Source organism: Epinephelus lanceolatus, chromosome 1 (assembly GCF_041903045.1).
Source record: "Epinephelus lanceolatus isolate andai-2023 chromosome 1, ASM4190304v1, whole genome shotgun sequence".
Taxonomy (NCBI): Eukaryota; Metazoa; Chordata; class Actinopteri; order Perciformes; family Serranidae; genus Epinephelus; species Epinephelus lanceolatus.
This window is the reverse complement of record NC_135734.1, coordinates 3,928,758-3,952,859: the sequence shown is the minus strand read 5'-3', so window position 1 is coordinate 3,952,859 and position 24,102 is coordinate 3,928,758. Positions and strand designations below refer to the sequence as shown.

Sequence of the window (24,102 nt, the reverse complement as noted above, 5' to 3'; positions counted from 1 at the left end):
AAAAAAGGTGGTAAGAAAAACTTTTCAATGAAATTTACACCACCACCTGAGGTAGTTTCTGCAAAGCGTCTTGGTTGCATTTACATTTGTTTTCATTGTGGGTGTACTAAAAGTAAATTGGGTAAGAATGTATCCTTTTGTAACACAATCAACACACATTCTGTACTCATACTACCTTATTTATTCTACAGGAAACCTTCAACCTGTACTACTATGAGTCTGACAGAGCAGTAGGCTCAGCTGTACGGGAGAACCAGTTCATAAAGATTGACACCATCGCTGCTGATGAGAGCTTTACAGGGGTGGACCTGGGGGTCCGCAGACTTAAACTCAACACTGAGGTATGAGCAACAACACTAAACAACAGCACACATACTGATTGATACAGTAGGGTGTCAGTCCAAGCTCTTTGAAGCAAAGGCTTACTTTAGTTTCTAAGTTGATTCCAATTCTCAGCACGCAGGAGTTCAAGACAAGTTGGAAACATCTACAGCTCAGTTTGTTTTGTGCTGCAGATCTGTAAAAGAAAACATACATTAGGGCTCAGTTCAGTATCATGGGAAATACTTTGATATTGATAACATTGTCAAATTTGATACTGGATAGTGGAGCTACTCTTTTATTGATACGTTACATTGTTACAAAGATGAAGATATGAAAGACACTATAATTCATTGTGCACTGTCATTACATTTACTACACATTAATCCTGAGTTAGCTAGAGGACACACAAAACTTCAGATAGGCTGTAGTTTTGTTGGTGCAGGGGCTTTACCCTTGACTATAATCTTTTCTTCTTCTGTTTCTGCTTTGGTGCCAACATTCTGACAATGTTACAAACAGTTGTCAAATACACATGTTACCAGTGGCTGCTGTCTTCAGTGCTTGAGTTACTGGCTCAATGATAGAACATTTAGTTTTGGTATGAAGGTGTATGAGTGTTTTGCCTAATACATTATGATTGATTGAACTGGGAGAGATGCTTTTTTATGCTTCCATGTCAGCAATAGCCATGGCCAGAGGCATTATGTTTTTGGGTTGTCTGTCCATCATCGATCCCTCCCTTGGCCCAAACTGTCCACTTGGACTCGAGAATGAACTAATTAGATTTTAGTGGTCAAAGGTCAAGGTTACTGTGACCTTGTCTGTTTCATTCTTGTGAATGTGATATCTCAAATGCCTTGAGGGAATTTCCTCAAATTTGGCACAAGCATCCACTTAGACTAAACAATGACCTGAGTAGAATTTGGTGGTCAGAGGTCAAAGATCAAGGTCACTTTTACCACATCCATTTTATGCTTGTGAATGTGATATCTCAAGAACACCTTGGGAGAACTTCTTCAAATTTGGCACAACTGTCCACTTGGACTCAAGGATATAATGATTAGATTTTGGTGGTCTAACTGTGACCTTCCGTCCATTTTATCCTTGTGAATGCAAAATCTCAAAAAACACCTTGAGGAAATGTCTTTAAATTTGGCACAAACATTCACTTGAATTAAATGAAGAACTGATTAGTATTTGGTGGTCATAGGTCAGAGGTCAAGGTCACTGTGATCTTGTATGTTACATTCTTGTGAATATGACATCTTAAGAACCTTTTGAGGGAATTTCCTTAAATGTGGCTTAAACATCTACTTGGACTCAATAATGAACTTATTAGAATTTGGTGGTCAAAGGTCAAGATCACTGTGACCCTACAAAACATGTTTTTGGCCAAAACTCAAGAATCCATGCATGCTAATTGTTTCAAAATTTCACACAAAAGTCTATATTAGGATAAAACAATGAAGAGATGACATTTACATTCAAAAGGTCAAAGGTTAACTTCACTGTGACATCATAAAGTTCTGCATAAACACTTTTCTGGCCACAATTCAACATCATAACTCAGGAATAGAAGAAGAGACATTTGGTGACACTAATCTTGGGTGTTCACCTTGAAACTGTGCTGATATCTTCTGTGCAACTTGACTGGTGCGTGGAGGTGTACAACCGTGAGGTGGCAGTTCTATTTTTCTTTCTTTTTTTTTTTTTAATATATACTTTATTAATCCCCAAGGGGAAATTGGGAAATTCAATTTTCAATTTTTCACTCTGTTGTCAATTACACACAGGTCTGAACACACACATGCACAAACTGGACCTATACATGCACTAAGTGGAGAGATGTCAGAGTGGGCTGCCCATGACAGGCGCTCTGAGCGGTTGGGGGGTTCGGTGCCTTGCTCAGGGGCACCTCCGCAGTGCCCAGGAGGTGAACTGGCACCTCTCCAGCTAACCAGTCCACGCGCCATATTTTTGGTCCGGACGGGGACTTGAACAGGCGACCCTCGTTCCCAACCCAAGTCCCTATGGACTGAGCCACTGCCGCCCCCCCTATTTATTGTTGGCTGTAGTTTTTGAAGAATTGTTATGCCGTTAAAGGGATGGCTCAGGTTTTCCAAAGTGGGGCTGTATGACGTACTTATCCATAGTCAGTGTGTTACATACAGTAGATGGTGGTTGGCACTCTCCCTGTTTGGAGAAGCAGGTGAGACCAGCACCCCAGAGTAAGTAATTCTGTGGATGGGAGTTTAAAGCAGCTATTCAGCAAATATTTTGGCCACTTAAAAAAATGTCCAACCTAAAAAAATCATTATCAGTCTAAGTGGATGTTATACTGGGAATATTTCCACTGCTTTACCTTGCTGTCACAAAAGCCCTTTCCTTTGGCACTACTTTTCTCAACCGTTTAACTTCCATATTCCAACACAAAAGCCCAACAGTGCCGTGAACTTACACAACACCTGTCTGGGTCAAGAAGTGCTGTGGCAAGATCAGACTGAAAACCAAATTTAACTTTTCTGGAGATTTCTAAGATGATGGGCTCTAGTTTCCCGGCTCAGCGCAGGGTGGCACAGGGTGGCGAACCCCGCGCAGAGCTAGTTTCGAGCAGCGCAACTCAAGGCGCGCTCAGTTTGGTAGTTTGGCAGACCGAGGTGCGCTGAGATGGGTGTGGCGGCACAGCAGGGGGAGGTGTCGACAGATCCAGCTTGGCGCAGTGACAGTTTCGTGCCAAAAGGCTTCGCCGAAGGTGCGCTAAAAGCTTGCCAGCTGAAACCACGTCTACTGTCAGCGCAGGCGGAGCGCAAGCGGAGCGCAGGCGGTGTAAGCCGAAGTTTGGCTGACCGGCGGACAGTGTGTACACGTCACCAAAACCTCACAGGCAGGTTTCCAAAATGTCAGGCACATTAACAATGCAATAAATACCCAAAAAACCACTATTCAATGCAACTATCTGCAATCAGCACATAAATGTATCTCTATATCGACTGTCCCGTCACATCTGATGTCAGATCAAAGGGGATTGGCACCGTTTGGCACGTTTGGCACGCGTAATGGAAACCCAACCTGATTTGATTAATACAGCTGCAAGCTAATGAGTTCACATCCCTCCCAGTCAACCACAAACAGCCACAGCATCAGATAGGGAGTATATATTCAGCATCTGTCATCTTAGAAAAGTCAAAAGAAAAGAAACAGAGTGAGACTGCGAGAGAGAAAGAGAGAGCGCGCGTGCACGAGAGAAACGCAACATTAATTTACAATTGTGGTGACCTCCTCCCAGGCTACCTTTGCATCATCAGCCCGTGGAGATCTGCTCGCAGTTCCGTATATTCGGACACTGTGAGCTTGGACCTCCCGGCCCAAAACATCAGTTTCCTCCTGGGAGAAGTTTGGCCGTCTGGCGCTGCTGCTCTCTTCTGCCATGGCGAATTGAGTAAACTCTCATTACACCTGCCTTCGCGCGGCGCATTTAAGGGCGCACCATTTGATTGGTGTGGTGTGTGTAAAACCCACTCCACACCTTCTCTCCTCCCTCTTTCCGACTTGCGGAGGGACGGAGGTGGGAAAGAGGAGTAGCTGCGCCAGGCGCACGGTGTGCCAAACTTGCAAAATCCGCCTGGCCACACCCAGTTGGCGAAGCGCAGGTGCGCTGCGCCCCCGCCTCGCCCGGTCTGCGAAACTAGAGCCCGATGTGTGCAAATGAGTTTTTCTCAGCTGTATAAACAAAGAAATATAAACAGCTGTGGCTAGTTACACAGAATATAGACATCAACACTTCACCTGCAAGGCTGAGACAACTCAGTGTTTGCAGTGAACATTTCTCTTCGGAGGATTATGTAAAACCAATGCAAAGTGAGAGAGACACTTGCTGAAAAGCATAGCTGTACTCAACCATCACGTCAAATTACTCTACATGCCTACAAATAAATAAAATGACTGAAAATGACTTCCCCTGCCAAAGGTGGAACATCTGTTTCCTCAGTCATTCATCAGTGCTGGGGAATGCTGTCTTGTAAATAAAAAAATGGGGACCCGCAGAAACAAATCCAAAAATACTGGGCCTACTTTGTTTCCTTTCCACAGCACTTTCAGTAGTGGGCAGTTATGGTGCTCATGCTCAAGGGCAGAGTTCTTAACTCTATCTGTCTCTTTATGATGCCTGAGTACTGTTTTGCCTCAGTCTCCCCGCTCCCTTCTTCTTCTGCTTCTACCAACCTGGGGGGTATTCCATCAATGTAGCTAAGAATATCCAGACTAAGGTTTAATCTTGAAGTTTGACTAAACGCCAACTCACAATCTAGCGCCAACCCGTTCCATCAAATGAAATCACCTGGCTCCAGCTGACACTAAGTAAGGCATCTATGATCAATCTATGATCAAAAAATGTTCAACAGACAAGAACAGACACTTAAAAGACAGTTTTGCCAGTGCTTTTACACACTCACAACCCAGAGAGACACAGAGACAGGGCAAGAGAGAGTAGATTAGGAAATAATGGCATGCCCCTTCATCGAGGATCCTGTTGATGAGGAGGCCCCCATTGTCCAGAGGGCCTTCCAACCACCACCAGCCCCAAGGGTCTTCCAGGACAGGACCAACCCATTGATACAGACAGACTCCTATCTGTGGGAGAGGTACCGGTTCAGCAGGCAAAGCATAGTGTATCTATGCAGTTTGCTGGAACCACACATTATAAAGATCACATGCCACAGCCAGTCTCTGTCCACTGTGCAGTCAGTCTGTATTGCACTGAGGTTCTTTGCTAGCAGTACATTCCTGTATAGTGTTGGTGATGCTGAGAGGCTAAGTAAGGCAACTGTTTGCAGAGAGGTAAAAAGGGTGTATTTTCTATTCATTTTGATTATTTCTAGCATAACCATACATCATGCATAGGGCTTGAGATGATATAATAAGGGATAGATCTTACAATTGAATCCCAAATGATGAGAAATAGATCATTGATTCACTATCACCTGCATTCACTTAATAGTTTTCCTCATCTCCACTGAATTGATGGATTTGCTAAATGGAATTTTCTACAATCAATAGATAAATGTAATGTGATTATTTCCTATAAACTGATCATTTCGGAAATGTCATAATCTACAATCAGTTATGTGATAAATGTGATGATTCACATAAAATAGTTTGATTAAATGCATCATCTGAAATATACATAGGAATCAGTAGATAAATGTGATAAATAGTCTATCACTAACATTAATTTACACATTTGGTGAATTTCATTAGGCATACTTGAATTGTTCTTATCTACATATATTTTGTCCCTTTGATGTGGGATTTATATAACATGATATAATGCTGAAATGCTGAATTTTCTTTGTCACGCATTTGGCCTGTTGGCAATATAACCACCTCCCTTGCTTTATTAATTGCTGCAGTATTGCCTTTTTTTGTAATTATCTCCTTATAGTCCTCAAACACTTCCATAAGGAGCGTTTGCTCCGTCACAGAAAAAGCCTCCGCTCGCTCCTTTCCTTTGCTTTTTGAAATTTTGCAACATTTTCGGCACTCGACTAGTGTAGGCTTTTCATTTTCCCTGGGCGTGTGCATGAGTTGAGGCTTAACAGGTGAGGTAATTAGTGTTAATTGGAGCCAGGTGATTTCACTTGATGGAACAGGTTGGCGCTAGATTTGGAGTTGGCGTTTAGTCAAATTTCAAGATTACACCTTAGTCTGGATATTCTTAGCTACGTTGATGGAATAGCCCCCAGGCCACTTCTGCAGGCAGGAAGTAAAAACACATCAAAAACAAGCAAATGAAATTTCACAATAAAAGCATACAAATAAAACCAAACACCAGGAAAAAAAAAATAAAACAATATTTAAAACCATGGCAGCACAGTGTTGCCTCACAGCAGGAGGGTTCCTGGTTCAAACCATGGGGTGGGGGAGCCCTTCTGCAGAATTTGCATGTTTGCTCCATGTCAGCATGGGTTTTCCCCAGGTTCCTCCCACAGTCCAAAGACATGCAGATTAATTGGTGACTCTAAATTGCCCATAGGTGTGAATGTGAGCATGAATGGTTGTCTCTGGGTGTCAGCCCTGTGATAGGGTCGTGACCTGTCCAGGATGTACCCCACCTTTTGCCCAGTGACAGCTGGATAAGCTCCAGCCCAAGAACAGGAAAAGCGATAATGGAAAATGAATGTAAAACCACACAATAAAAGATAACCACAGCAAACTATATGAAAGGCAGAGCAAGCCTGAAATATAAGTATAGTAAACAGTAAAGCTATTACTTCTGTCATGTGACAAAACACTGAAAATATTCCCAAGAGAGCGAACAGTTAAACTGATATTGACTTTTTTAGGTAGGCCTTTTTGTAAGTGGTTAAAGTATGTTTTGTTGCAATGCTTTGCTGATCTTCAGGGGTGCTAGTCCTGTCTGCCTCTCCAAACAGGAAGCCCGCCAACTACCATCTACTGTATGTAATACATTGACTATGGTTAAGCACCTCATACAACCCCACTTCAAAATAAAAGTGTTTCTTTCAGCCTTGTTTTTAGAGGACAAGGTTTACATTTTTCTATATGTTTTTCGCTGTCAACAGGAAAAAACAAAAAACACTGACTTCCTGACCCTGCCTGTGAGAGTTGGGCCTTGGGCCACTCCTATACACAATTTTTACAACTGCCACATGTTTTAAAAAAGACCAGTATTTCGATGTATGCCGATGATTCTACCATATACATGTCTGGAGCTACAGGTTCTGAGTTAAATGTTATCTTAAATTCAGAGTTAAGGTCAGTGGTTGAATGGATAAACAAAAATAAATTAGTTCTTAATGTTTCTAAGACAAACAGCATCATTATTGGTTCAAATTATGCTATTAGTAAAATGCCTGGTCTGAATATTTGTATAAACAATGTGGTAGTTGAACAAGTCCAAGAGACCAAACTACTGGGAATCACACTAGATAATAAATTATCATGGTCTACACACATAAATAAGATGGTCACAAAGATGGGAAATGGTGTTTCTGTTGTGCAAAGATGTGCAAAGTTCTTGACATGCAACTCAGCCAAGCAGGTGATTCAGGCTTTAGTCCTATCCAATCTTGATTATTGTCCAGCTGTGTGGTCAAATGTGACAGCAGAGAAGTTAAAGAAATTACAGACAGTACGAAACAGAGCAGCACGTATAGCGCTCCATTGTGGTTGAAGAGCAAATCTTGTGGCAATGCATGACTGTCTTGGTTGGTTGTTTGTCAAAAACAGATTACTTTATTCATTGCTTTCATTTATGAGGAATATTTTTATTACGAAGACCCCATTTATTTTATATAAGAATTTATCTCTTATTTTAGATAGACATAACTATTTGACCAGACATGCTACAGAAGGACATTTCACATTACCGAAAGCAAGAACAAATGCAATTAAAAGAACAATCACTTACAGAGAGCCATGCAGGAATGGAATGCACTCCCGAGACACATCATGAAGGAAGAAAGTAAAACTCAGTTTAAAGTTTTACTTAAAAAGCATCTTTTATTAACAAAACATTGCTATGATTTAATAAAGGACTTGGTTAAATTAGAACATTGGCTAAATAAGAGTTCATCCTTTGATTTGTCTCGTAGTTGTGTGTGAATGAGTGTCTTTCATAATGCCCACATATGAACAGATGGAATAATTATAGTCATTGTTTTATAAGTACTTACTGTTAAATATTATTGGGAGCTTGTCTTGTCTATGATTGTGTATAGTTTTTGTTTTCTTGTTTGTTTTTGTTTATCTTAGTTATAATTTTGTGTTATGTTTTGTGCAATGTCGTGTTGTATGTTTTGTTATATTATGCGTTATGTATGTTGAGTGTTATGTGTATTGTATGTTTTGTGTTATGTAAACACATAATGGAAGTCTGTTGCATGGACCCCAGGAAGAATAGCTGCAGCTATGCTGCAGCTAATGGGGATCCAAATAAACAAACAAACAAACTCTCAACCCCAACCAGAGTCCTGCACTGGGTCGGGTACCCAACAGCTGATTTGCGGGTGGTTTTTAAAAAAACATTTTTTCCCGGGTTCGGATCTGGGTGGAAAAAATAACATGCAGGTTGGATCGCGGGTTTTAGATAAACACATCAGTCATTAGTTCGGTAAACTACAGATAACTATCTTGGTCATTATTTACTCTCTGAGGATCGCCTCTGCTATTTCGCAACGGTCATTGGTTCAGCTGTTTACACGCGTTTCACCATCTAATAACACAATTTGTGATTGGATGACAAAATCAACATGGCTGCCACCGTCTAACAAGTGCCGCTTCCAAAACAGTAAATAATTATTTAGGTATTTGAGAAATAAATGGATAAAATGTACAACTATCACTTTATAATGTTTCTGAAGTGTTTCCCTGATGGATTACTTCTCTCCTCGATGGATTCTAAAAACACGTGACAGCTCGTAACTGCTGAACGTCGCTCTGGACAGAAAGTAAGTCTATTATTACACATGTAAAGTTCCTTTACATAGATTAAAAGTTTAAAAGCATTAAACGTAACAAACGAGTGCTTTTACACTTGTATGGGAGAAGAACAAAGAGGGTTGATGATGGAGCTGAAGTCAGGTTTTTATTGTGAGAGCTGCTTCATTCAGGTCGTTGTTTACTCACTGGCACCTTAACTGTGGCGATATGCTGTTCAATATTCAGCCAATTTGACCCAAAATGATTACTTTAAATCCGGGTTACAGGTCGGGCTGCGGATCGTGTTTCAACGGGTCGGACCGGGTTGCGGTACTAATTGGCCTGATGCGCGGGTTTGCGGTGCGGGTGCGGGTTTGTACGTCGCTGGGTCGGGTCGGGGCGGATCTTGAAAACTGGACCCGTGCAGGACCCCAACTTAACCCAACTTAATCGGGTCCTACTGAAGACATAAGTATTTAAAGCAGCCACAAATGCTTCATCTTGAAAAAGAATCAGTAGTTTCCCAAAAGAGCACGGTTTTAAGCAAACATTACTCAAAAGGGAAGAAAGAGTGCATTTCAGCAGCAGATCAATCCATATTTGGTGCTCTGCTGAGTGTTTAAGACAGCAGGACAGTTTATCTGTGATAAACTTCTGTCAGAATAAACAGCGTGTGTGTTCATGGTAATGGTGTATTATCCAATGTAACTGTGTGGCTCACTGATGTGTTTTTAATAGTTTTGGATGACAATGAAGCTCTTTTGCACAGAGGAAGAAGATATATCAAGTTCCAGACACAACACTTTTTAGACAGATTGTCGCATTGTTGCTTTAAGTCTTTTCATGGAATTTCTTGACATTAATAGTAATATAGAATATGGCCAATCTCATCCTTCAAAGCAGATATTTCTAAGTTATATTAAATTTGGTGTTTCTTGCTGACACATGCAGACACCATGAAATATGGGCCAAGTAATTCAGTTTTAAAAAGGGGTTGTGTTGGGTTGATTTTGGTGAAGAAAATGTAAAGCAGGACCCATTCCCAAAATGCTGATGTGCTCTTTAAGCATTCAAATTAAACACCCACACTTCAATAAATACTTCTTAGTTGTTGAGCTGAACCTGAAGAGAAGTGTTCAGTGACCTTCCCCAGCCAAATCTGTGTGCAGACATCATAAGTCACAAGTGTCAACTGTCAATCAGTTGAATTAAATTCAATTAAAAGCATAAGGTAGGTTCAGTAACAATTTGAGTTGCATTGCTTCTTGTATCCTTTAGTTTTTCTGTGTTGCATTTGACCCAATCAATACAGAAAATGGCAGCCCAGCCTGAAACCTAACAGAAGGTTTCAGCTGCAGAACCACACATAGAACCTCGCCTCTTATCACACAGCTGCAGAGGAACCTTTACATCTTCGGGTTGTTCGTCTATCTTGATGGAAACCTACATTTTAGGGTGGTAGGGGTGTTGATTTTCAAGTTATCTTCAATGTGTTAGCATTTGGACACACCTACTATATTCATTAAAAAATAATAGAATTTTAGTCAACATTTCATTCATCTTTAAGGCCGGCATTAAGCCTTTCAAAGCTAAGCCTATTTATAGGCCTCTGCTCGAAAATTGCATACCCATAATGAAATGAATATATCTCTGCAACCACAAGGTCTATTTGAATACTTTTGGTGTCATGGTAAAGGGAACACTTGTGAGATTTGTTAAGATGTGTAAATATCAGTATGTTATATGTGAGGAGTAAATGAAGATGGCACACAGCACAAATGAAACATTTTGAGGTTTGCCTAAAAAAAAGCATTTTTAGGATGAGTATCCCTTTGGAATGATGCAGCTGCAGCTCTAAACCTCTATCAAATCATAGTACAATATGTGAACATTAACTCTGCAAAGGTTGATTCTGATACTGAAGCAGAACAATAAAAGAGAGGTTTTAGTACAGAAAATTCAGGTGAGCTCTCCAAAATTGCACCATGTTTGCATGTGATTTTTGTCATATACAATCCTATTTCTTTCATTATTTGTTTCTTTTTTTTTTTTTAAGATATTTTTTGCCTTTAATAGACAGGACAGTTAAGTGTGAAAGGGGGAGAGAGAGGGGGATGACATGCAGCAAAGGGCCACAGGCTGGACTCGAACCCGGGCAGCTGCGGCAACAGCCTTGTACATGGGGCGCCTGCTCTACCACTAAACCACTGACGCCCCATTTTTTTTTCTGTAAATGAACAACTGTCCGTTTCATTTTTTTCCTCTATTTCCCACTCCAAACTGACCAATATACACCTACTACATTTGAAACTGAGTTTCTATTCTGAGCTTTGGAGGCCTGTATGTCCGCGACGGCTTGACCAATTTGAGTGACTGACACCTCGTTTGATTCGTTAGAGCCAATAGAATGACGCTATATCCACTAAAACAAGATTGACAGCACTGTAAGCCAATCAGAGTCAGCAGAACACGTTGTGGGGCGATGTCGGCTGCTGTGAGTGGTCATTGTTATGCTTCCCCTGGAACCTCCCGCAGGCAAGTTTTTCCGCCCGGATTCATTTGAATGACGGACAACATGTCTGTAAACGGGAATGAAGTATGATTTAATGGCAGAATGCGCTTTTCATGGCAAAAACAACAAGATAAGAGAAATATTACAAATATATTTTGGCAAAAAGATTTCTGTTGTTGTTATTCTTTGGCCTCTATCTCTCTGAAGCTTTGGCGTAGTGTGCTTTGACGCATATGTGTGGAAACAGTGGAGGCTCAGCTTTCATTTGAGGTGAACGGCATGTGTGGTCGAGTTAGAGCCTGAAATATAGCGAGTGGGTCGGGATATTGGTGCTGTATGGAGTTGGATTTGTTGTTATTTAGTTGTTGTTTGAGCTGTGTTTGGGGCATGTAAAAATGTTTTTTACAGCCTTGTAGCCCAGGTTCTGCTGTTTAATTTGATGTGCAACATCACTATATTCTTCGTGATCAGTGCATTGTTTCACACTGTGCTTGCAAAGTCGCTCTCAAAGTCTCCTAATTGGGGGACTTTTGGGCTTAACAGCTTGTCTTACGTTGCATATTTGACGTTATTTTACATTCTTTTTCCTCCTGTCTCTGCAACACTTTCTGTGTGACCAGTGCTTTCGAATGCCAAGTTATGACTGACTTATTTTAATACCAGGCGTAAGCCCTGTTGGCCCTTAGACTGCAGAGATAGCAGCTGCTTTTATGAATGCCCTGCTTTTGTGGGGAATTCTGTTGCGGGTAGGCAGTTCTCAAGGTGGTTGCTGCACGGTGTAATAAAGGCAGCTTAATGTATATCAGAAGTACGATAAAAGAAAAACTGAAAAATTCTAGCGTGAATCAATTTCCTTGTAAATTAGAAAATGGTGTGCAGAGCCACCCAGCACCCTATCATGGGTCATAAGTTGAGTATCACTTTCCTATACAGTTGAAATATGAAAAATCTCCCCCTCTCTCTCCATCTCTTCCTCTCTACCACTCTTAACCTTTATCACATTAAAGATTAATGTTTCACATGAAATATTAATGTAACGAAGGTTAGCTAGCTAACTACATTTTCACCTGCTGGATGTGCAACTTACTTCAACGTGCTTCTGGAGGTCAGAAGAGGGGTTCGTAGAAGCACAGATCTCAGTGGTTTTCTGGAGGGACAGCAAGCACTTCATAATGTAACTGCTGTGTTTTTCAGATTTTGGTATTAAAATAACTCAAGTACACTTGAGCTAAGAGTAGAAGTACATTTTAATAAAAGGAAAATGAAAAGTAATTGTTCCTTAAAAACACTACTTTTTTACTTGTGTTACTTGTAATGTGTTACCCCTGATAGGCATCAATACCTTTTATTTTCCTGTTCATCAACCAATATCACCACCAGTGCGTCACTTAGGAGCAATGAATTCCAACAATTACAGTGTTTGCCCTTAACTAAAAATTGTAAACACACAGTGCTAAATGATAACTGTTGATTGTGCTTATACAACGTGTGCGTAATTTCTAGCATTCACATGGAACAGAAACAAAAACATCCCAATGATAGCCCAATAAAAATCCACAAAACTCATGATTAGCTGTCTAATTAGCACACAGCGTTGATGTATCTGGAGCTTGGTGAGTCCGTTTTTTCAGTGAAAATTCTATTCAATCCATCAAATCAGTTTGCAGATAAAGGGACTAATTGAGCAGTAATAATGTTGTTCCAGCATGTGGAGACTGCTCCTTACAGGGCACGAAGACACACTAGAACTTTCTGTGCATCACTGTACTCTGCCTATTCACATTTTGGAAAAATTCAAAATCCATCCTGTGAAGGGTGACCAAGAGTATTCTACTATAAAGGTAAACCTCATCAAAAGCCATCCTGTTACTCTTCTTTGTGCATCTGGTGGGCTCTCATTAGAGAGGGCTGAAAACAGGACAGACCTCGATGTCAGTGTGAGAACAAACTGAATCATTACTGCTTTAATTTCAAATCACAAACTGAATTGTTACAGTAGCACCACAAAGGTATTAGGTGCTGTGCTTATAGCTGCATTAAGGCTCGGTCACACAAGCTTTTGAAATAGGGACATTTTTAACGTCATTTAAATTCATTCCAATGTTATTGTTGCAGTCAGGGGATTTGTTTTGAGTTCAATTTTGGTAAACTTGGTGTGCTAAATTGTGATGTTGACCAGTGGTAAAGCATTTTGATAGTTCAATTCTATATAATTTTAGTGTGTATCAGTTTCTACTGATAGTGCCTTATTTTTCTTTTTGTTTTTTTGAACAACTTTAGCTTTCTTCACACTTGTTATTGTTTTCTGGCAAAATTATTAAGCTGTGCCCTCTTTGAACATGCTACTTAAGAGAGCTCTGCTTTGCTTTTTCACCGTGGAATTACTACTTTCCTTTACACACGCCGCTGTTGTACAGTGCACCCATGGCCACCTTCTTTTACTACAGAGATCAGCTGATCACACTGACCCAAGCCAGCATGTCGACCAGAACAACAGATATCCCAGCAGAAATCTGGAGAAGGACACACAGGGGATGCAGAGGAGGGACAAAGTGGCGAGGAAGGAGAGCAGGGTCCAGACAACAGAGACTTATGGAGAAAAGGAGACATAAGATGTGTCTCCCCCTCTCATTATGGGCAAACTGAGACCACTGGCAAACAAGATGAACAAGTTAACGGCCCTGAAAGACTGCTTCAAGGCCACTGTGTGGGAGGTACTCAGCGATTCCCATGGGGAGGACATTGACAGTATGACATCATGCATTACGGACTACATAAACTTCTGTGTGGAAAGCACTGTACCCACCAGGACTGTACGCTGCTTCTCCAACACCAAACTCTGGATTTCTCCAGATATAAAAGCTCTCCTGAAGGAGAAGCGGAGAGCTTTTAACTCTGGAAATAAGGAGGAGCTGAAGGCCGCGCAGAAGGAGCTAAGGAGAAACATCAGGCGGGGAAAGGAAGGATATAGAAAGAAGATGGAGGAACAGCTGCAGTATAGCGATGTCAGCGGAGTCTGGAGAGGTCTGAAAACCATCTCAGGACACACACAACCAGACTCCCAAGCCAGAGGTGTCCAGAAGTGGGTGAATGATCTAAATCTGTTCTTCAGTAGATTTGATCAGTCTGCCCCTCCCCTGGCCCAGACATCACGGCTGCAACCCCACTCATCCTCACCTTCACCTTCCCCCTCACCTACACTCCTGGCACACTGCTTCGACACCTCCCCCACCCCCGCTCCCCCGGACATCTCACCAACCCCCACTCCTCCCCCCACCTCATCACCTCCACCCCCCAGCACACAGCCCCCCTGCTCCAGCTTGTCCTTCACTACCTGTCAGGTGAGAGATCAGTTGAGGAGGATAAAGACAAGGAAGGCTGCGGGTCCAGACGGCATCAGCTCCAGGCTCCTGAAGTCCTGCGCAGACCAACTGTGCGGGATAGTTGAAACCATCTTCAACCTGAGCCTGAGGCTGGGGAGAGTACCACAGCTGTGGAAGACATCCTGCGTGGTACCTGTGCCCAAGACTCCGCACCCCAAGGACTTCAGCAGCTTCAGACTGGTGGCATTAACATCACACGTCATGAAGACTCTGGAGTGCCTGGTCCTGTCTCGTCTCCGCCCTCCAGCAGGCCCTTCAGTGGACCCGCTGCAGTTTGCCTACCAGCCTGGCATTGGGGTGGACGACGCTGTCATCTTCCTCCTGCATAGAGCTCTTTCTCACCTGGAGAAGCCTGGAAGCTCTGTGAGAATCATGTTCTTTGATTTCTCCAGCGCTTTCAACACCATACAGCCTGCACTTCTGAGGGACAAACTGGAGCACATAGGGGTGGCTAATCACCTCACATCCTGGATCCTGGACTACCTCACGGACCGGCCGCAGTATGTCAGGACCCAGGATTGTGTATTGGACTTGGTTGTCTGCAGTACGGGGGCCCCGCAGGGGATGGTGCTGGCACCGTTCCTCTTCACCCTCTACACTGCAGACTTTTCATACGACACACACACCTGTCATCTGCAGAAGTTCTCTGATGACTCTGCGATCGTCGGCCTCATCACAGATGGGGACGACAGGGAGTACAGAGAACTGAACCAGGACTTTGTTGACTGGTGCCTGAGGAACCACCTTCAGATCAAAGCGGGGAAAACCAAAGAGCTGGTGGTATATTTCCGCAGGTGCAGACTCCTCCCCCCATCACCGGTGAACATCCAGGGAAAGGACATTGAGATGGTGACATCTTATAAGTACCTGGGTGTTCATCTTAACAATAAACTGGACTGGACTAATCACATAACAGCACTGTACAGGAAAGGCCAAAGCAGACTCTACCTGCTGAGGCAGCTCAGGTCTTTTGGAGTGCAGGGGGCGCTCCTGAAGACCTTCTTTGACACTGTGGTGGCATCAGCCATCTTTTACGGAGTGGTCTGCTGGGGCAGCAGCATCTCGGCTGCAGATAGGAAGAGACTGGACAAGCTGATCAAGAAGGCCAGCTCTGTCATGGGATGCTCTCTGGACTCAGTGCAGTGCAGGTGGTGGGGGAAAGGAGGACGACAGCCAAGCTGTCATCTCTGAGGACTAACTACTCCCATCCTCTGCAGGAGGAGATAAAAGCTCTGGAGAGCTCCTTCAGCGATAGACTGATTCACCAAAAGTGTGTGAAGGAACGCTATCGCAGGTCCTTCCTGCCTGCTGTTGTCAGGCTACATAACCAGCACTGCTCACAGTAAACTGCACCATGGACACTTTAGGAACACTATGGACACTTTATGGACACCATAATAAGCATAACTGTCCCCCATGTTGTTGTTTATTTGCACATACAATATTCACTTTGCACTAAATATGTTCACTTTAATCCATTACTCACTTTTTATTCACAGCTCATTATTATTATTATTATTATTATTATTATTTATTGTTGTTTCTTGTATTTTTGTACTCTTTTTGCATGCCTAGTTTGTTTTTTTTACATTTTTAAATTTTGAAATCTTTAATCTGACTCTTTCCCCTTGACTGCTGTAACACTGGAATTTCTCAATTGTGGGATCAATAAAGGTGTATCTTATCTTATCTTATCTTATCTTATCTTATCCTGTCTTATCTTAACAACGAGTCAACAAGAGTGTATGGCTAGGCTGCATCAGGGTATTCCCAACCACAATGTTTCCATCGACGACTTTGAGACTGTTTGGGCCAACAGGGATTGTGCCATAGTGGTAAGCAGAAAGGCAGGGGGCATGCTGTTCTAGTTAATAACCGATGGTCCAATCCCAGTAACATTGCAATCAAGGACCACATCTGTAGCCTGGAAATTGAACTTTGAGCTGTGGGACCTGGGTCATATTATTTGCCAAGGGAAATTTCACATGCCATTGTTGTGACTGTTTACATCCTGCCTACAGCCAACCCGACATGACGTCATACACGCTGCCATAGACTCAACACTTGATGGCCTTCATCGTAATCTCACGTGACTTCAACCATGTTACCATGACAACCACTCTGCCCAGTTGCTCCCAGTATGTGAGCTGTCCAACCAGAGAGGACAATAACGGGCTTACAGAGTGTCTCACTGACAACATAAACATGGACTGCACTGTTCCAGCCAAGACTGGCCATTGTTATTCAAATAACAAGCCATGTGTAACAAAAGACCTTAAAGCCATCCTGAATGACAAGAACATGGCTTTTACAGCTAGGGAGGTGGTGAGAACAGTACAGGGGGACCTTAAAGTGAAGATCATGGAGGCTAAAGAAAAGAATAGGCAGAAGCTAGAGCGGAAACTCAAGCAGAACAATATGAGAGAGGTCTGTAGTGGCACTAAGACCATCACTGGTTTCAGTCCGACTGGCAACAAAGGAGTTGAAGGCAGCATGGACAGGACCAATGAACTTAATCTGTTCTTCAACAGATTTGACAGTGTCCCTTGCCACCCCCCGGCTTTACTCATTTGTCTGCCTACAACAGAATGTACAACACTATGCCTATGCCCAGTCTCTGGTAAAACCCTGGACAAAGTTAATTCCAAAGCACAAGGGACATTGTCCCACTCTGGTCAGCAACTTCAAAGTAAGCCTGGCAGGGGTAATCAATCTTGAGCCAAAACTTCTCATAATACCATAATCTGTATTTGTATATTATCTTCACTAGGAGTGTAAGAGATTACCATGTCTTTCTAAAGCATGACTCCAGACTACAAAGAAGAATAATCTTTGACTCTTTGCAATGTGTCAGAAGTGGAAGACCCTGAGGTCCAGATGTCTCCCTCTTGATCGTCATTGTTCCACAGAGACAGGTAATGGTCCTTCTCACCCCTCCTCTGGCTCGCAGGCTAACTGCCCTCTCCATCCTGATGACTGCATCTCTCCCGCTCCCTTAACTGTGACCTCTACAGTGTGCTTCAAAGCTGACCATCTGAGAAGACAGCTGCCCAGACTCCCCTCAAGCAAGGCTGGCATCAGGCCATGATGGTGTCAGCCCCAGGGTGCTCAAAGCCTGTGCCCCCTAGCTGTGTGGAGTGCTTCACCACATCTTCAACATGAACCTGAGTCTCCAAAGGGTCTCCGCTGTGGAAAACACTGTGTCTCTTTCCTGTGCCAAAAACACCGCATCCCAGTGGCTCCAAGGATTACAGACTAGTGCTAACCCTCTATATCATGAAGACCCTGGAAAGACTTGTCCTGGAGCAGCTCCGGCTCAAGGTCACCCCTCTTAGACCCACTCCAGTTTGCCTACCAGCACCGACCGGTAGTCGAGGATGCCATCATTTACCTGCTAAACCATGCCTACGCTTACCTGGACAAGCTGACAAGTACTGTGAGGGTCATGTTTTTTGACTTCTCCAGTGCTTTCAACACCATCCGGCCAGCTCCAAGCTGACAGCCATGCAGGTGGATGAGACCACAATATGTGCGCTTGCAACACTGTGTGTCAGACATAGTGGTCAGCAACACTGGGGCCCCACAGAGGACAGTCTCTGCAATTGCAATTGTCTCTGCACCCTGAAATTGTTGGATGTATCAGTAAGGGTGATGAGGATGAATACAGGGCTGTGGTGGGTGACTTTATCACATATTGTGAACAGAACCATCTGCATCTTAATGTGACAAAGACAAAGGAGCTGGTGGTGGATCTGAGGGGGGCAAAGGCAGTGGTGACCCCTGTTTCTATTCATGGAGTCAATGTGGAGATTGTGGAGAACTACAGGTATGTGGAAGTGCATATGGATAATAAACTGGACTGGTCCAAATGCACGTAAGTCCTCTATCAGAAGGGCCAGAGCCGCCTCTATTTTCCGAGAAGGCTTAGGCCCTTAAACACCTGCCGCACAATGCTGGGGATGTTTTATGAATCTGTGGTACTCAGTGTGATCCTGTTTACTGTTGTGTGCTGAGGCAGCAGGTTGAGGGTAGCAGACGCCAACTGCCTCAAAAAATGGATTCACAAGGCCAGTAATGTAATGGGGGTGGAGCTGGACTCTCTGATGGCACTGTAGCAGGACGCTGTCTAAGATACATATCATCTTGGACAATGTCTCCTATCCACTCCACCATGTGCTGGTCAGACACAGGAGCATATTCAGTGACAGACTTACTCCCCCAAGATGCACCACAGAGTGCCACAGGAAGTCATTCCTGCCTGTGGCCATTAACCTGTACAACTTCTCCTTCAGTGTCAGCTGCTCTGAGTCAGTAGACTGGCATCTGGACTTTATTTACCTTCTCAATTTATAATTCATAATTATCTATTGGGTGCAGTTATTCAACTGCCACAATATTCTGTACAATTATTCAACTGTGCAATATTTTGTCAGTATACTACTTTATCATGCGCATAACTGTACATATTTCTGATGTTTACTTTATTCTTTACATTCTTTACATTATTTTTAATATTTTTATATCTGAAGTACTATTGTTAAACACTGTAGCATATTGCACATTCTATTTTTGTTTTTTAATGTACTTTTTCTTTTCTATTTTATATATTAATATTGCTTTATATTTATATACTTCTATTTCATACTCTTACTTATTATAATTCTCTGAATACAGTTCAGTTTTATTTATAAAGCCCAATGTCACAAATTACAATTTTTACAGCATACGACATCACTCTGTCCTTGGACCCTCACAGCGGATGAGGAAAAACTCCCCAAAAGAAACCCCTTTAATGGGAAAAAAACACCTTAGGAAGAGCAACCAAGGAGGGATCTCTCTTCCAGGATGGATAGACTTAGGACGGACAGATGTGAAGTAAATGTTGTGTGACATCCAGTAATGATCCTTCCACAGGTTCACCTAAGCCTTGGTCTGACTTTTATTTCCTCTAGATAGTTAAGTTTGATCGTCTTCTGAACCATGGGGAGACAGAGAGGCAAAGAGTACAAAATGTACAAAGCTATCATAATTTATTGGCTGTGTTGCAACATTCAGTGTGTAGAATGTAGGGGATATTTTGGCATAAATGGAATATAATATAGTAAGTATGTTTTCTTTAGTGTTTTCATTACCTTAGAATGAGACATTTATATCTACATAGAAAGTGGGTCCTCGTATATGGAGATTGCCATGTTAAACTGCTGTGTTTCTACAGAAGCCCAGAATAGACAAACCCATCACTGACTCTAGATAGGGACATTTGCGTTTTTGTGTTGGCCACCATAGTTAGAGGCCCCTGTGCAATGACAACATCGTTAAAACACTGCTTTTTTCTATCAATCTAATCTCCTTTATTCAGTGTTTTACTGGTTTTTACCGCCTGGTCTGTTTGTTTTAGCGAGGAGGAGATCTCTGTGGATAATTCGCTCCAGGTAGAAATATCCTGAATGTCTGATCAGAAATAAGGTGAGCACATATACTGTAGCAGGCACTGGGCAAGCAGCCTGTCTGCAAGTTCCAAAAGTTGTAGGAGAAAGTCTTATTTATAACATTAAACTGCTTTATTTAGTGTTTTTGTTGATTTAATTACCTGGTCCATTTGTGTTGGAGAGGAAGAGACCTCTGTGGATAATTCAGCTCCCAGTAAAAAAAAAAAAAACTTCCTGAACAATAAACACTGAAGGAATTCTAACTGAGAGAAGTTCCAGCTGGTTGCAATCTGCAATCCTTGTCACTAGATTCCACAAAATCTCCCTGAATCTTACACACTGCTTCTTTAACCTCCGCTGTCGGATTATTAAGTGCTTCACAAGAGGAATGGTTTGCAGACAACATGAGACAGGAGTTGATGGTACAAATATGTTTTTTGAATAAACCAAGCCAAGTTAAGGAGCAAACATATTTGCTAAATTGCCAGAGCTTTATTTTCCTCCTTCAGTTACTTTTTATTGAATTAAATGGTGTACAGTAGTGAACAAAATGCCAGGGGGAGTACACAGAATGGAAGAGAGAAAGTAGAGAGAATCATTTATGGACACCATCTGTCTAATACCCATATATTTGCTCAGATCAACCCATGATCATTACTGGCAGCTGTTAAAAAGTTAATCACAAACAACCAGTGTTGGGCTTATTACGTAATGTATAACTCATTACTCATTAGTCTTCTCAAAAGTAATAGTATTACTTTACTTATTACTCCCTGCCAACAGTAATTCTTTACACTACTGGGTGATTTACTTTTCTGTTAAGCTCCACAAAATTGGTAATTATGTTGTTTCTCCTCAAAATTCAGCCTTCATGTTTGTCTCTGTGTCAATGTCAGGATGATCTCCAGCAAGCACAGCTAAGGTTAAATAGCTGGCAATTGATTTTCTGTTGCCTGTGACCAATATTTTCCCAAGGATCTGCTTAAATACAGGCTGCGGCTGCAGAGGGCTTACCTTTGGTAGTGAGTATTTACTGGAGCGTCATGTTTTTAGAATAGAATAATGTTTATTCGGACATGTTTAAAAGAAACGAACAAGCTTTGGTTAGAAAAAATAAAAAATAAAAATAAAAATATAATAAGAAATAAAAAATGAAAGACATGAATAATCAAGTTGCATAAAGTAAAGGTCAGCCATTCAGCAATTCACAAAGACAAACCAAAGAAAACAAGAACAAAAAAAAAAAAAAAAAATGTTGCTGTGCTGCTGGACATAGTAGCTGTTCCAGGAGATTTGAGGCAATGTAATCGCAATAGAAATGGTCTTAGTACCACTACCTGCACACAGTTTACATTTGACTATGATGTTTTTGTCATCTTTCCTCTGGACAGAATCAAAGAAATTACAATATAACACGGCAATTACAAAAATTAATCCACGGATGTAACTGATTGTCAGATTTCAACTCTGAAGGGGATGACAACAAAAGTACGGTTGCAATGAGTTATTTGGTTTTTGGGGGAACTGTAATATTAGTGCTGAAATTTTGTTTAATTTAATTTTTTACAAGTGTTACTGGAACACATTACTGACCAACACTGGAAAATACTAGAGTAGTTTCTACCCCTACTAGTAACCCTGTTAGATGTTAATAATTCTTGTTGTGTGCAAAAAAAGATGTCTTTATATTTGTATGTTTCCTCAACTTTGAAACATTGAAAATAATATTTTGAATCATTTCCTGGCAGGGCTGCTCGATATAGAAAAAATCATAATCACGATTATTTTGGTCAATATTGAAATCACGATTATTTACACGATTATGTCTTTGAATTTGGAACAGCATTTATTGAACATGTTAAAAAACACTCTCCTGTTAAATATATAAAAATATCTTGTAATGTAGTAGCAGGGTCCGACATTAAGGTTTTTTCCTACTTGCCCTGTCGGGCAAGTACTTCTCAAATCTACTTGCCCCATCTAAATTCTTACTTGCCCTGCTTAAGAGGTTCTTTTTCTGGCTGTGTGGTGCATATTTTCGCTCATAACTTATATCTTACGTCAGCAGAGATGATCAGCCAATGGAGGCAGCAGCACATAAAAAAGCAGCACACTGCAACTGGCCCCTCCGAGGACAGAAACAGGAGAGGAAATACACGATTACAGGCCTGGAATTAAGTCATTTTTAGGGCAAGGCCACTTTGGCCTTTGATAAATACAAATTTATTGGGGCATCATGGCCAAAATGTGGGGCACCAAGGCCAAAACAAATGGCGCAATAACAATATGTGCTAATTACATTGAATGAAGCCAAAACAATATATTTGTTGAAAAACAGCACTGAGCTTATTAAAACTGGGTGTGCATGACTGGGGATATATCTCGTTTCTTGTTGTTTTGATTCATGTCCCTTATTTTTTATGTCTTTGAAATCTCTTTATTCTTTTGTTATCTCCTAGTTATTAAGAAATTATTATTAGAAGAAGATTCTTTATTGTCCTTTCTCAGCACATAACATGCATTGAAACGAAATTTGACCCATCCTACTGTATACACTGGGAGCAGTGGGCAGCTGCAGTGCAGCATCCGGGGACCAACTCCAGTTCTTTTGCCAATGCCAGTGGTCAGGGTCACTGACAGGTGTATTCACCTAACATAACCTACATATCTTTAATTATATAATTATTCATATGTCTATATGTATATTTTTACATAAATTCCCAATATTTTATTTGCCTTTAAAAAATCCTCTTCCTTCATTTAATTAGACAGTGTTTATTGTATTGTATTATATGTATTAATTCTCTACAGAATCTTGTATGTTCTTTAATGTGTGTTCAATTTATTAAAAGAAAAAACAAAAAAATGTTTTGGTGAATCCTGCAGCAAAGTGAGTCCTCTTCCTTAGAGATGATCTTTGCCTCCCAGTTTGTTCCTGGCGGCAGAGCAGAGTGAACCATCTTCCTTCTCAGAGGATCTTTGTCCCATCTCCGTGTACGCAGTGTAAACATCTTTCGCTGGCGATTTGACAGTCACTAGAAGCACATTGTGACCCTTTGTAAAAGTTTCTGTGTGGTAACTGTGCTAACATGAGCTAACGTTAGCGGCTAAGGACTGAGAGGCTGTCTGGTAACGTTATGTGTGTGTGCATGTGTCTCGGAGTGTCAGTAACGTTATGTTAATTTAGCCGTAGCCTTGCTATGCTGTTTGTCATAAAAAACAGGGCATGCTACACTGGCCGTATGGGTAGGAGGGGCATTACGGCCACACACCGGGGACTCCACGGCACTGGCCGTTTGGCTGTGGTATAATTCCTGCCCTGTGATTAGAAATGATAAAAATAAAAAATCCGAGTCGGTACTGCCTGCCCGATTGGGCATGTCTGCGCAGGGACTGCTGGCCCGCCGGATATTTTTACTTGCCTCAGGCATTCGGGCAACCGTTAATGTCGGACCCTCAACTGTTGTAGGCTACTGCACTCAATCTTTTGAAAACAAGAAATAAATAAAATACAATAAGAGACAGATACTTCAATAAATGAAGTGGTTCTACCTTTTTTATCAACCAAGCGACGCTGCTCAGCCTCACCCTCTGTCATCTTTACACGTGCTTAAATCGCCGGCCTGGATCTCCACTCTCCACACACGCGGGGACGTAGCGGTTGAGTTGTGCATGCGCGTCTCAGAACGGAAACACCAAATAATCGTTTTTCCTCGATTATATGAATTTTGAGATCGTCTGGAGCCAAAATTGTAATCACGATTAAAATTCGATTAATTGAGCAGCCCTATTTCCTGGGTGTTAACAAGATAATCAAATGTGATATGAGATGAAAAACAAGCATACAAAAATGTAAAAACATCCATGTTTCCAGGTTATTTTTGGAAGCAAAGCAGTTGATTAATGACTGCTGCCAAAGCACAACACCAAACAGCAGTCCAGAGATTAAATTAAGGCTCTGTTTATACTGTTCACACTGTTTGTTCACAAACTACTGCAGCAACCACTGTTTGGA

The 24,102-nt window shown here is 41.8% G+C and overlaps 1 protein-coding gene across 5 annotated transcripts in view; it reads left to right on the top strand.

Annotated features, from left to right (window-relative positions):
- epha8 (eph receptor A8) overlaps positions 1-24,102 on the top strand; it is a 343,102-nt gene that overhangs the window by 146,845 nt on the left and 172,155 nt on the right. For all 5 annotated transcript variants that reach the window (XM_033632678.2, XM_078169183.1, XM_033632677.2 and 2 more), the window contains exon 5: positions 192-341. In XM_033632678.2, the coding sequence (XP_033488569.2) occupies positions 192-341 (150 nt within the window). The remainder of the gene's footprint in view (positions 1-191; positions 342-24,102) is intronic.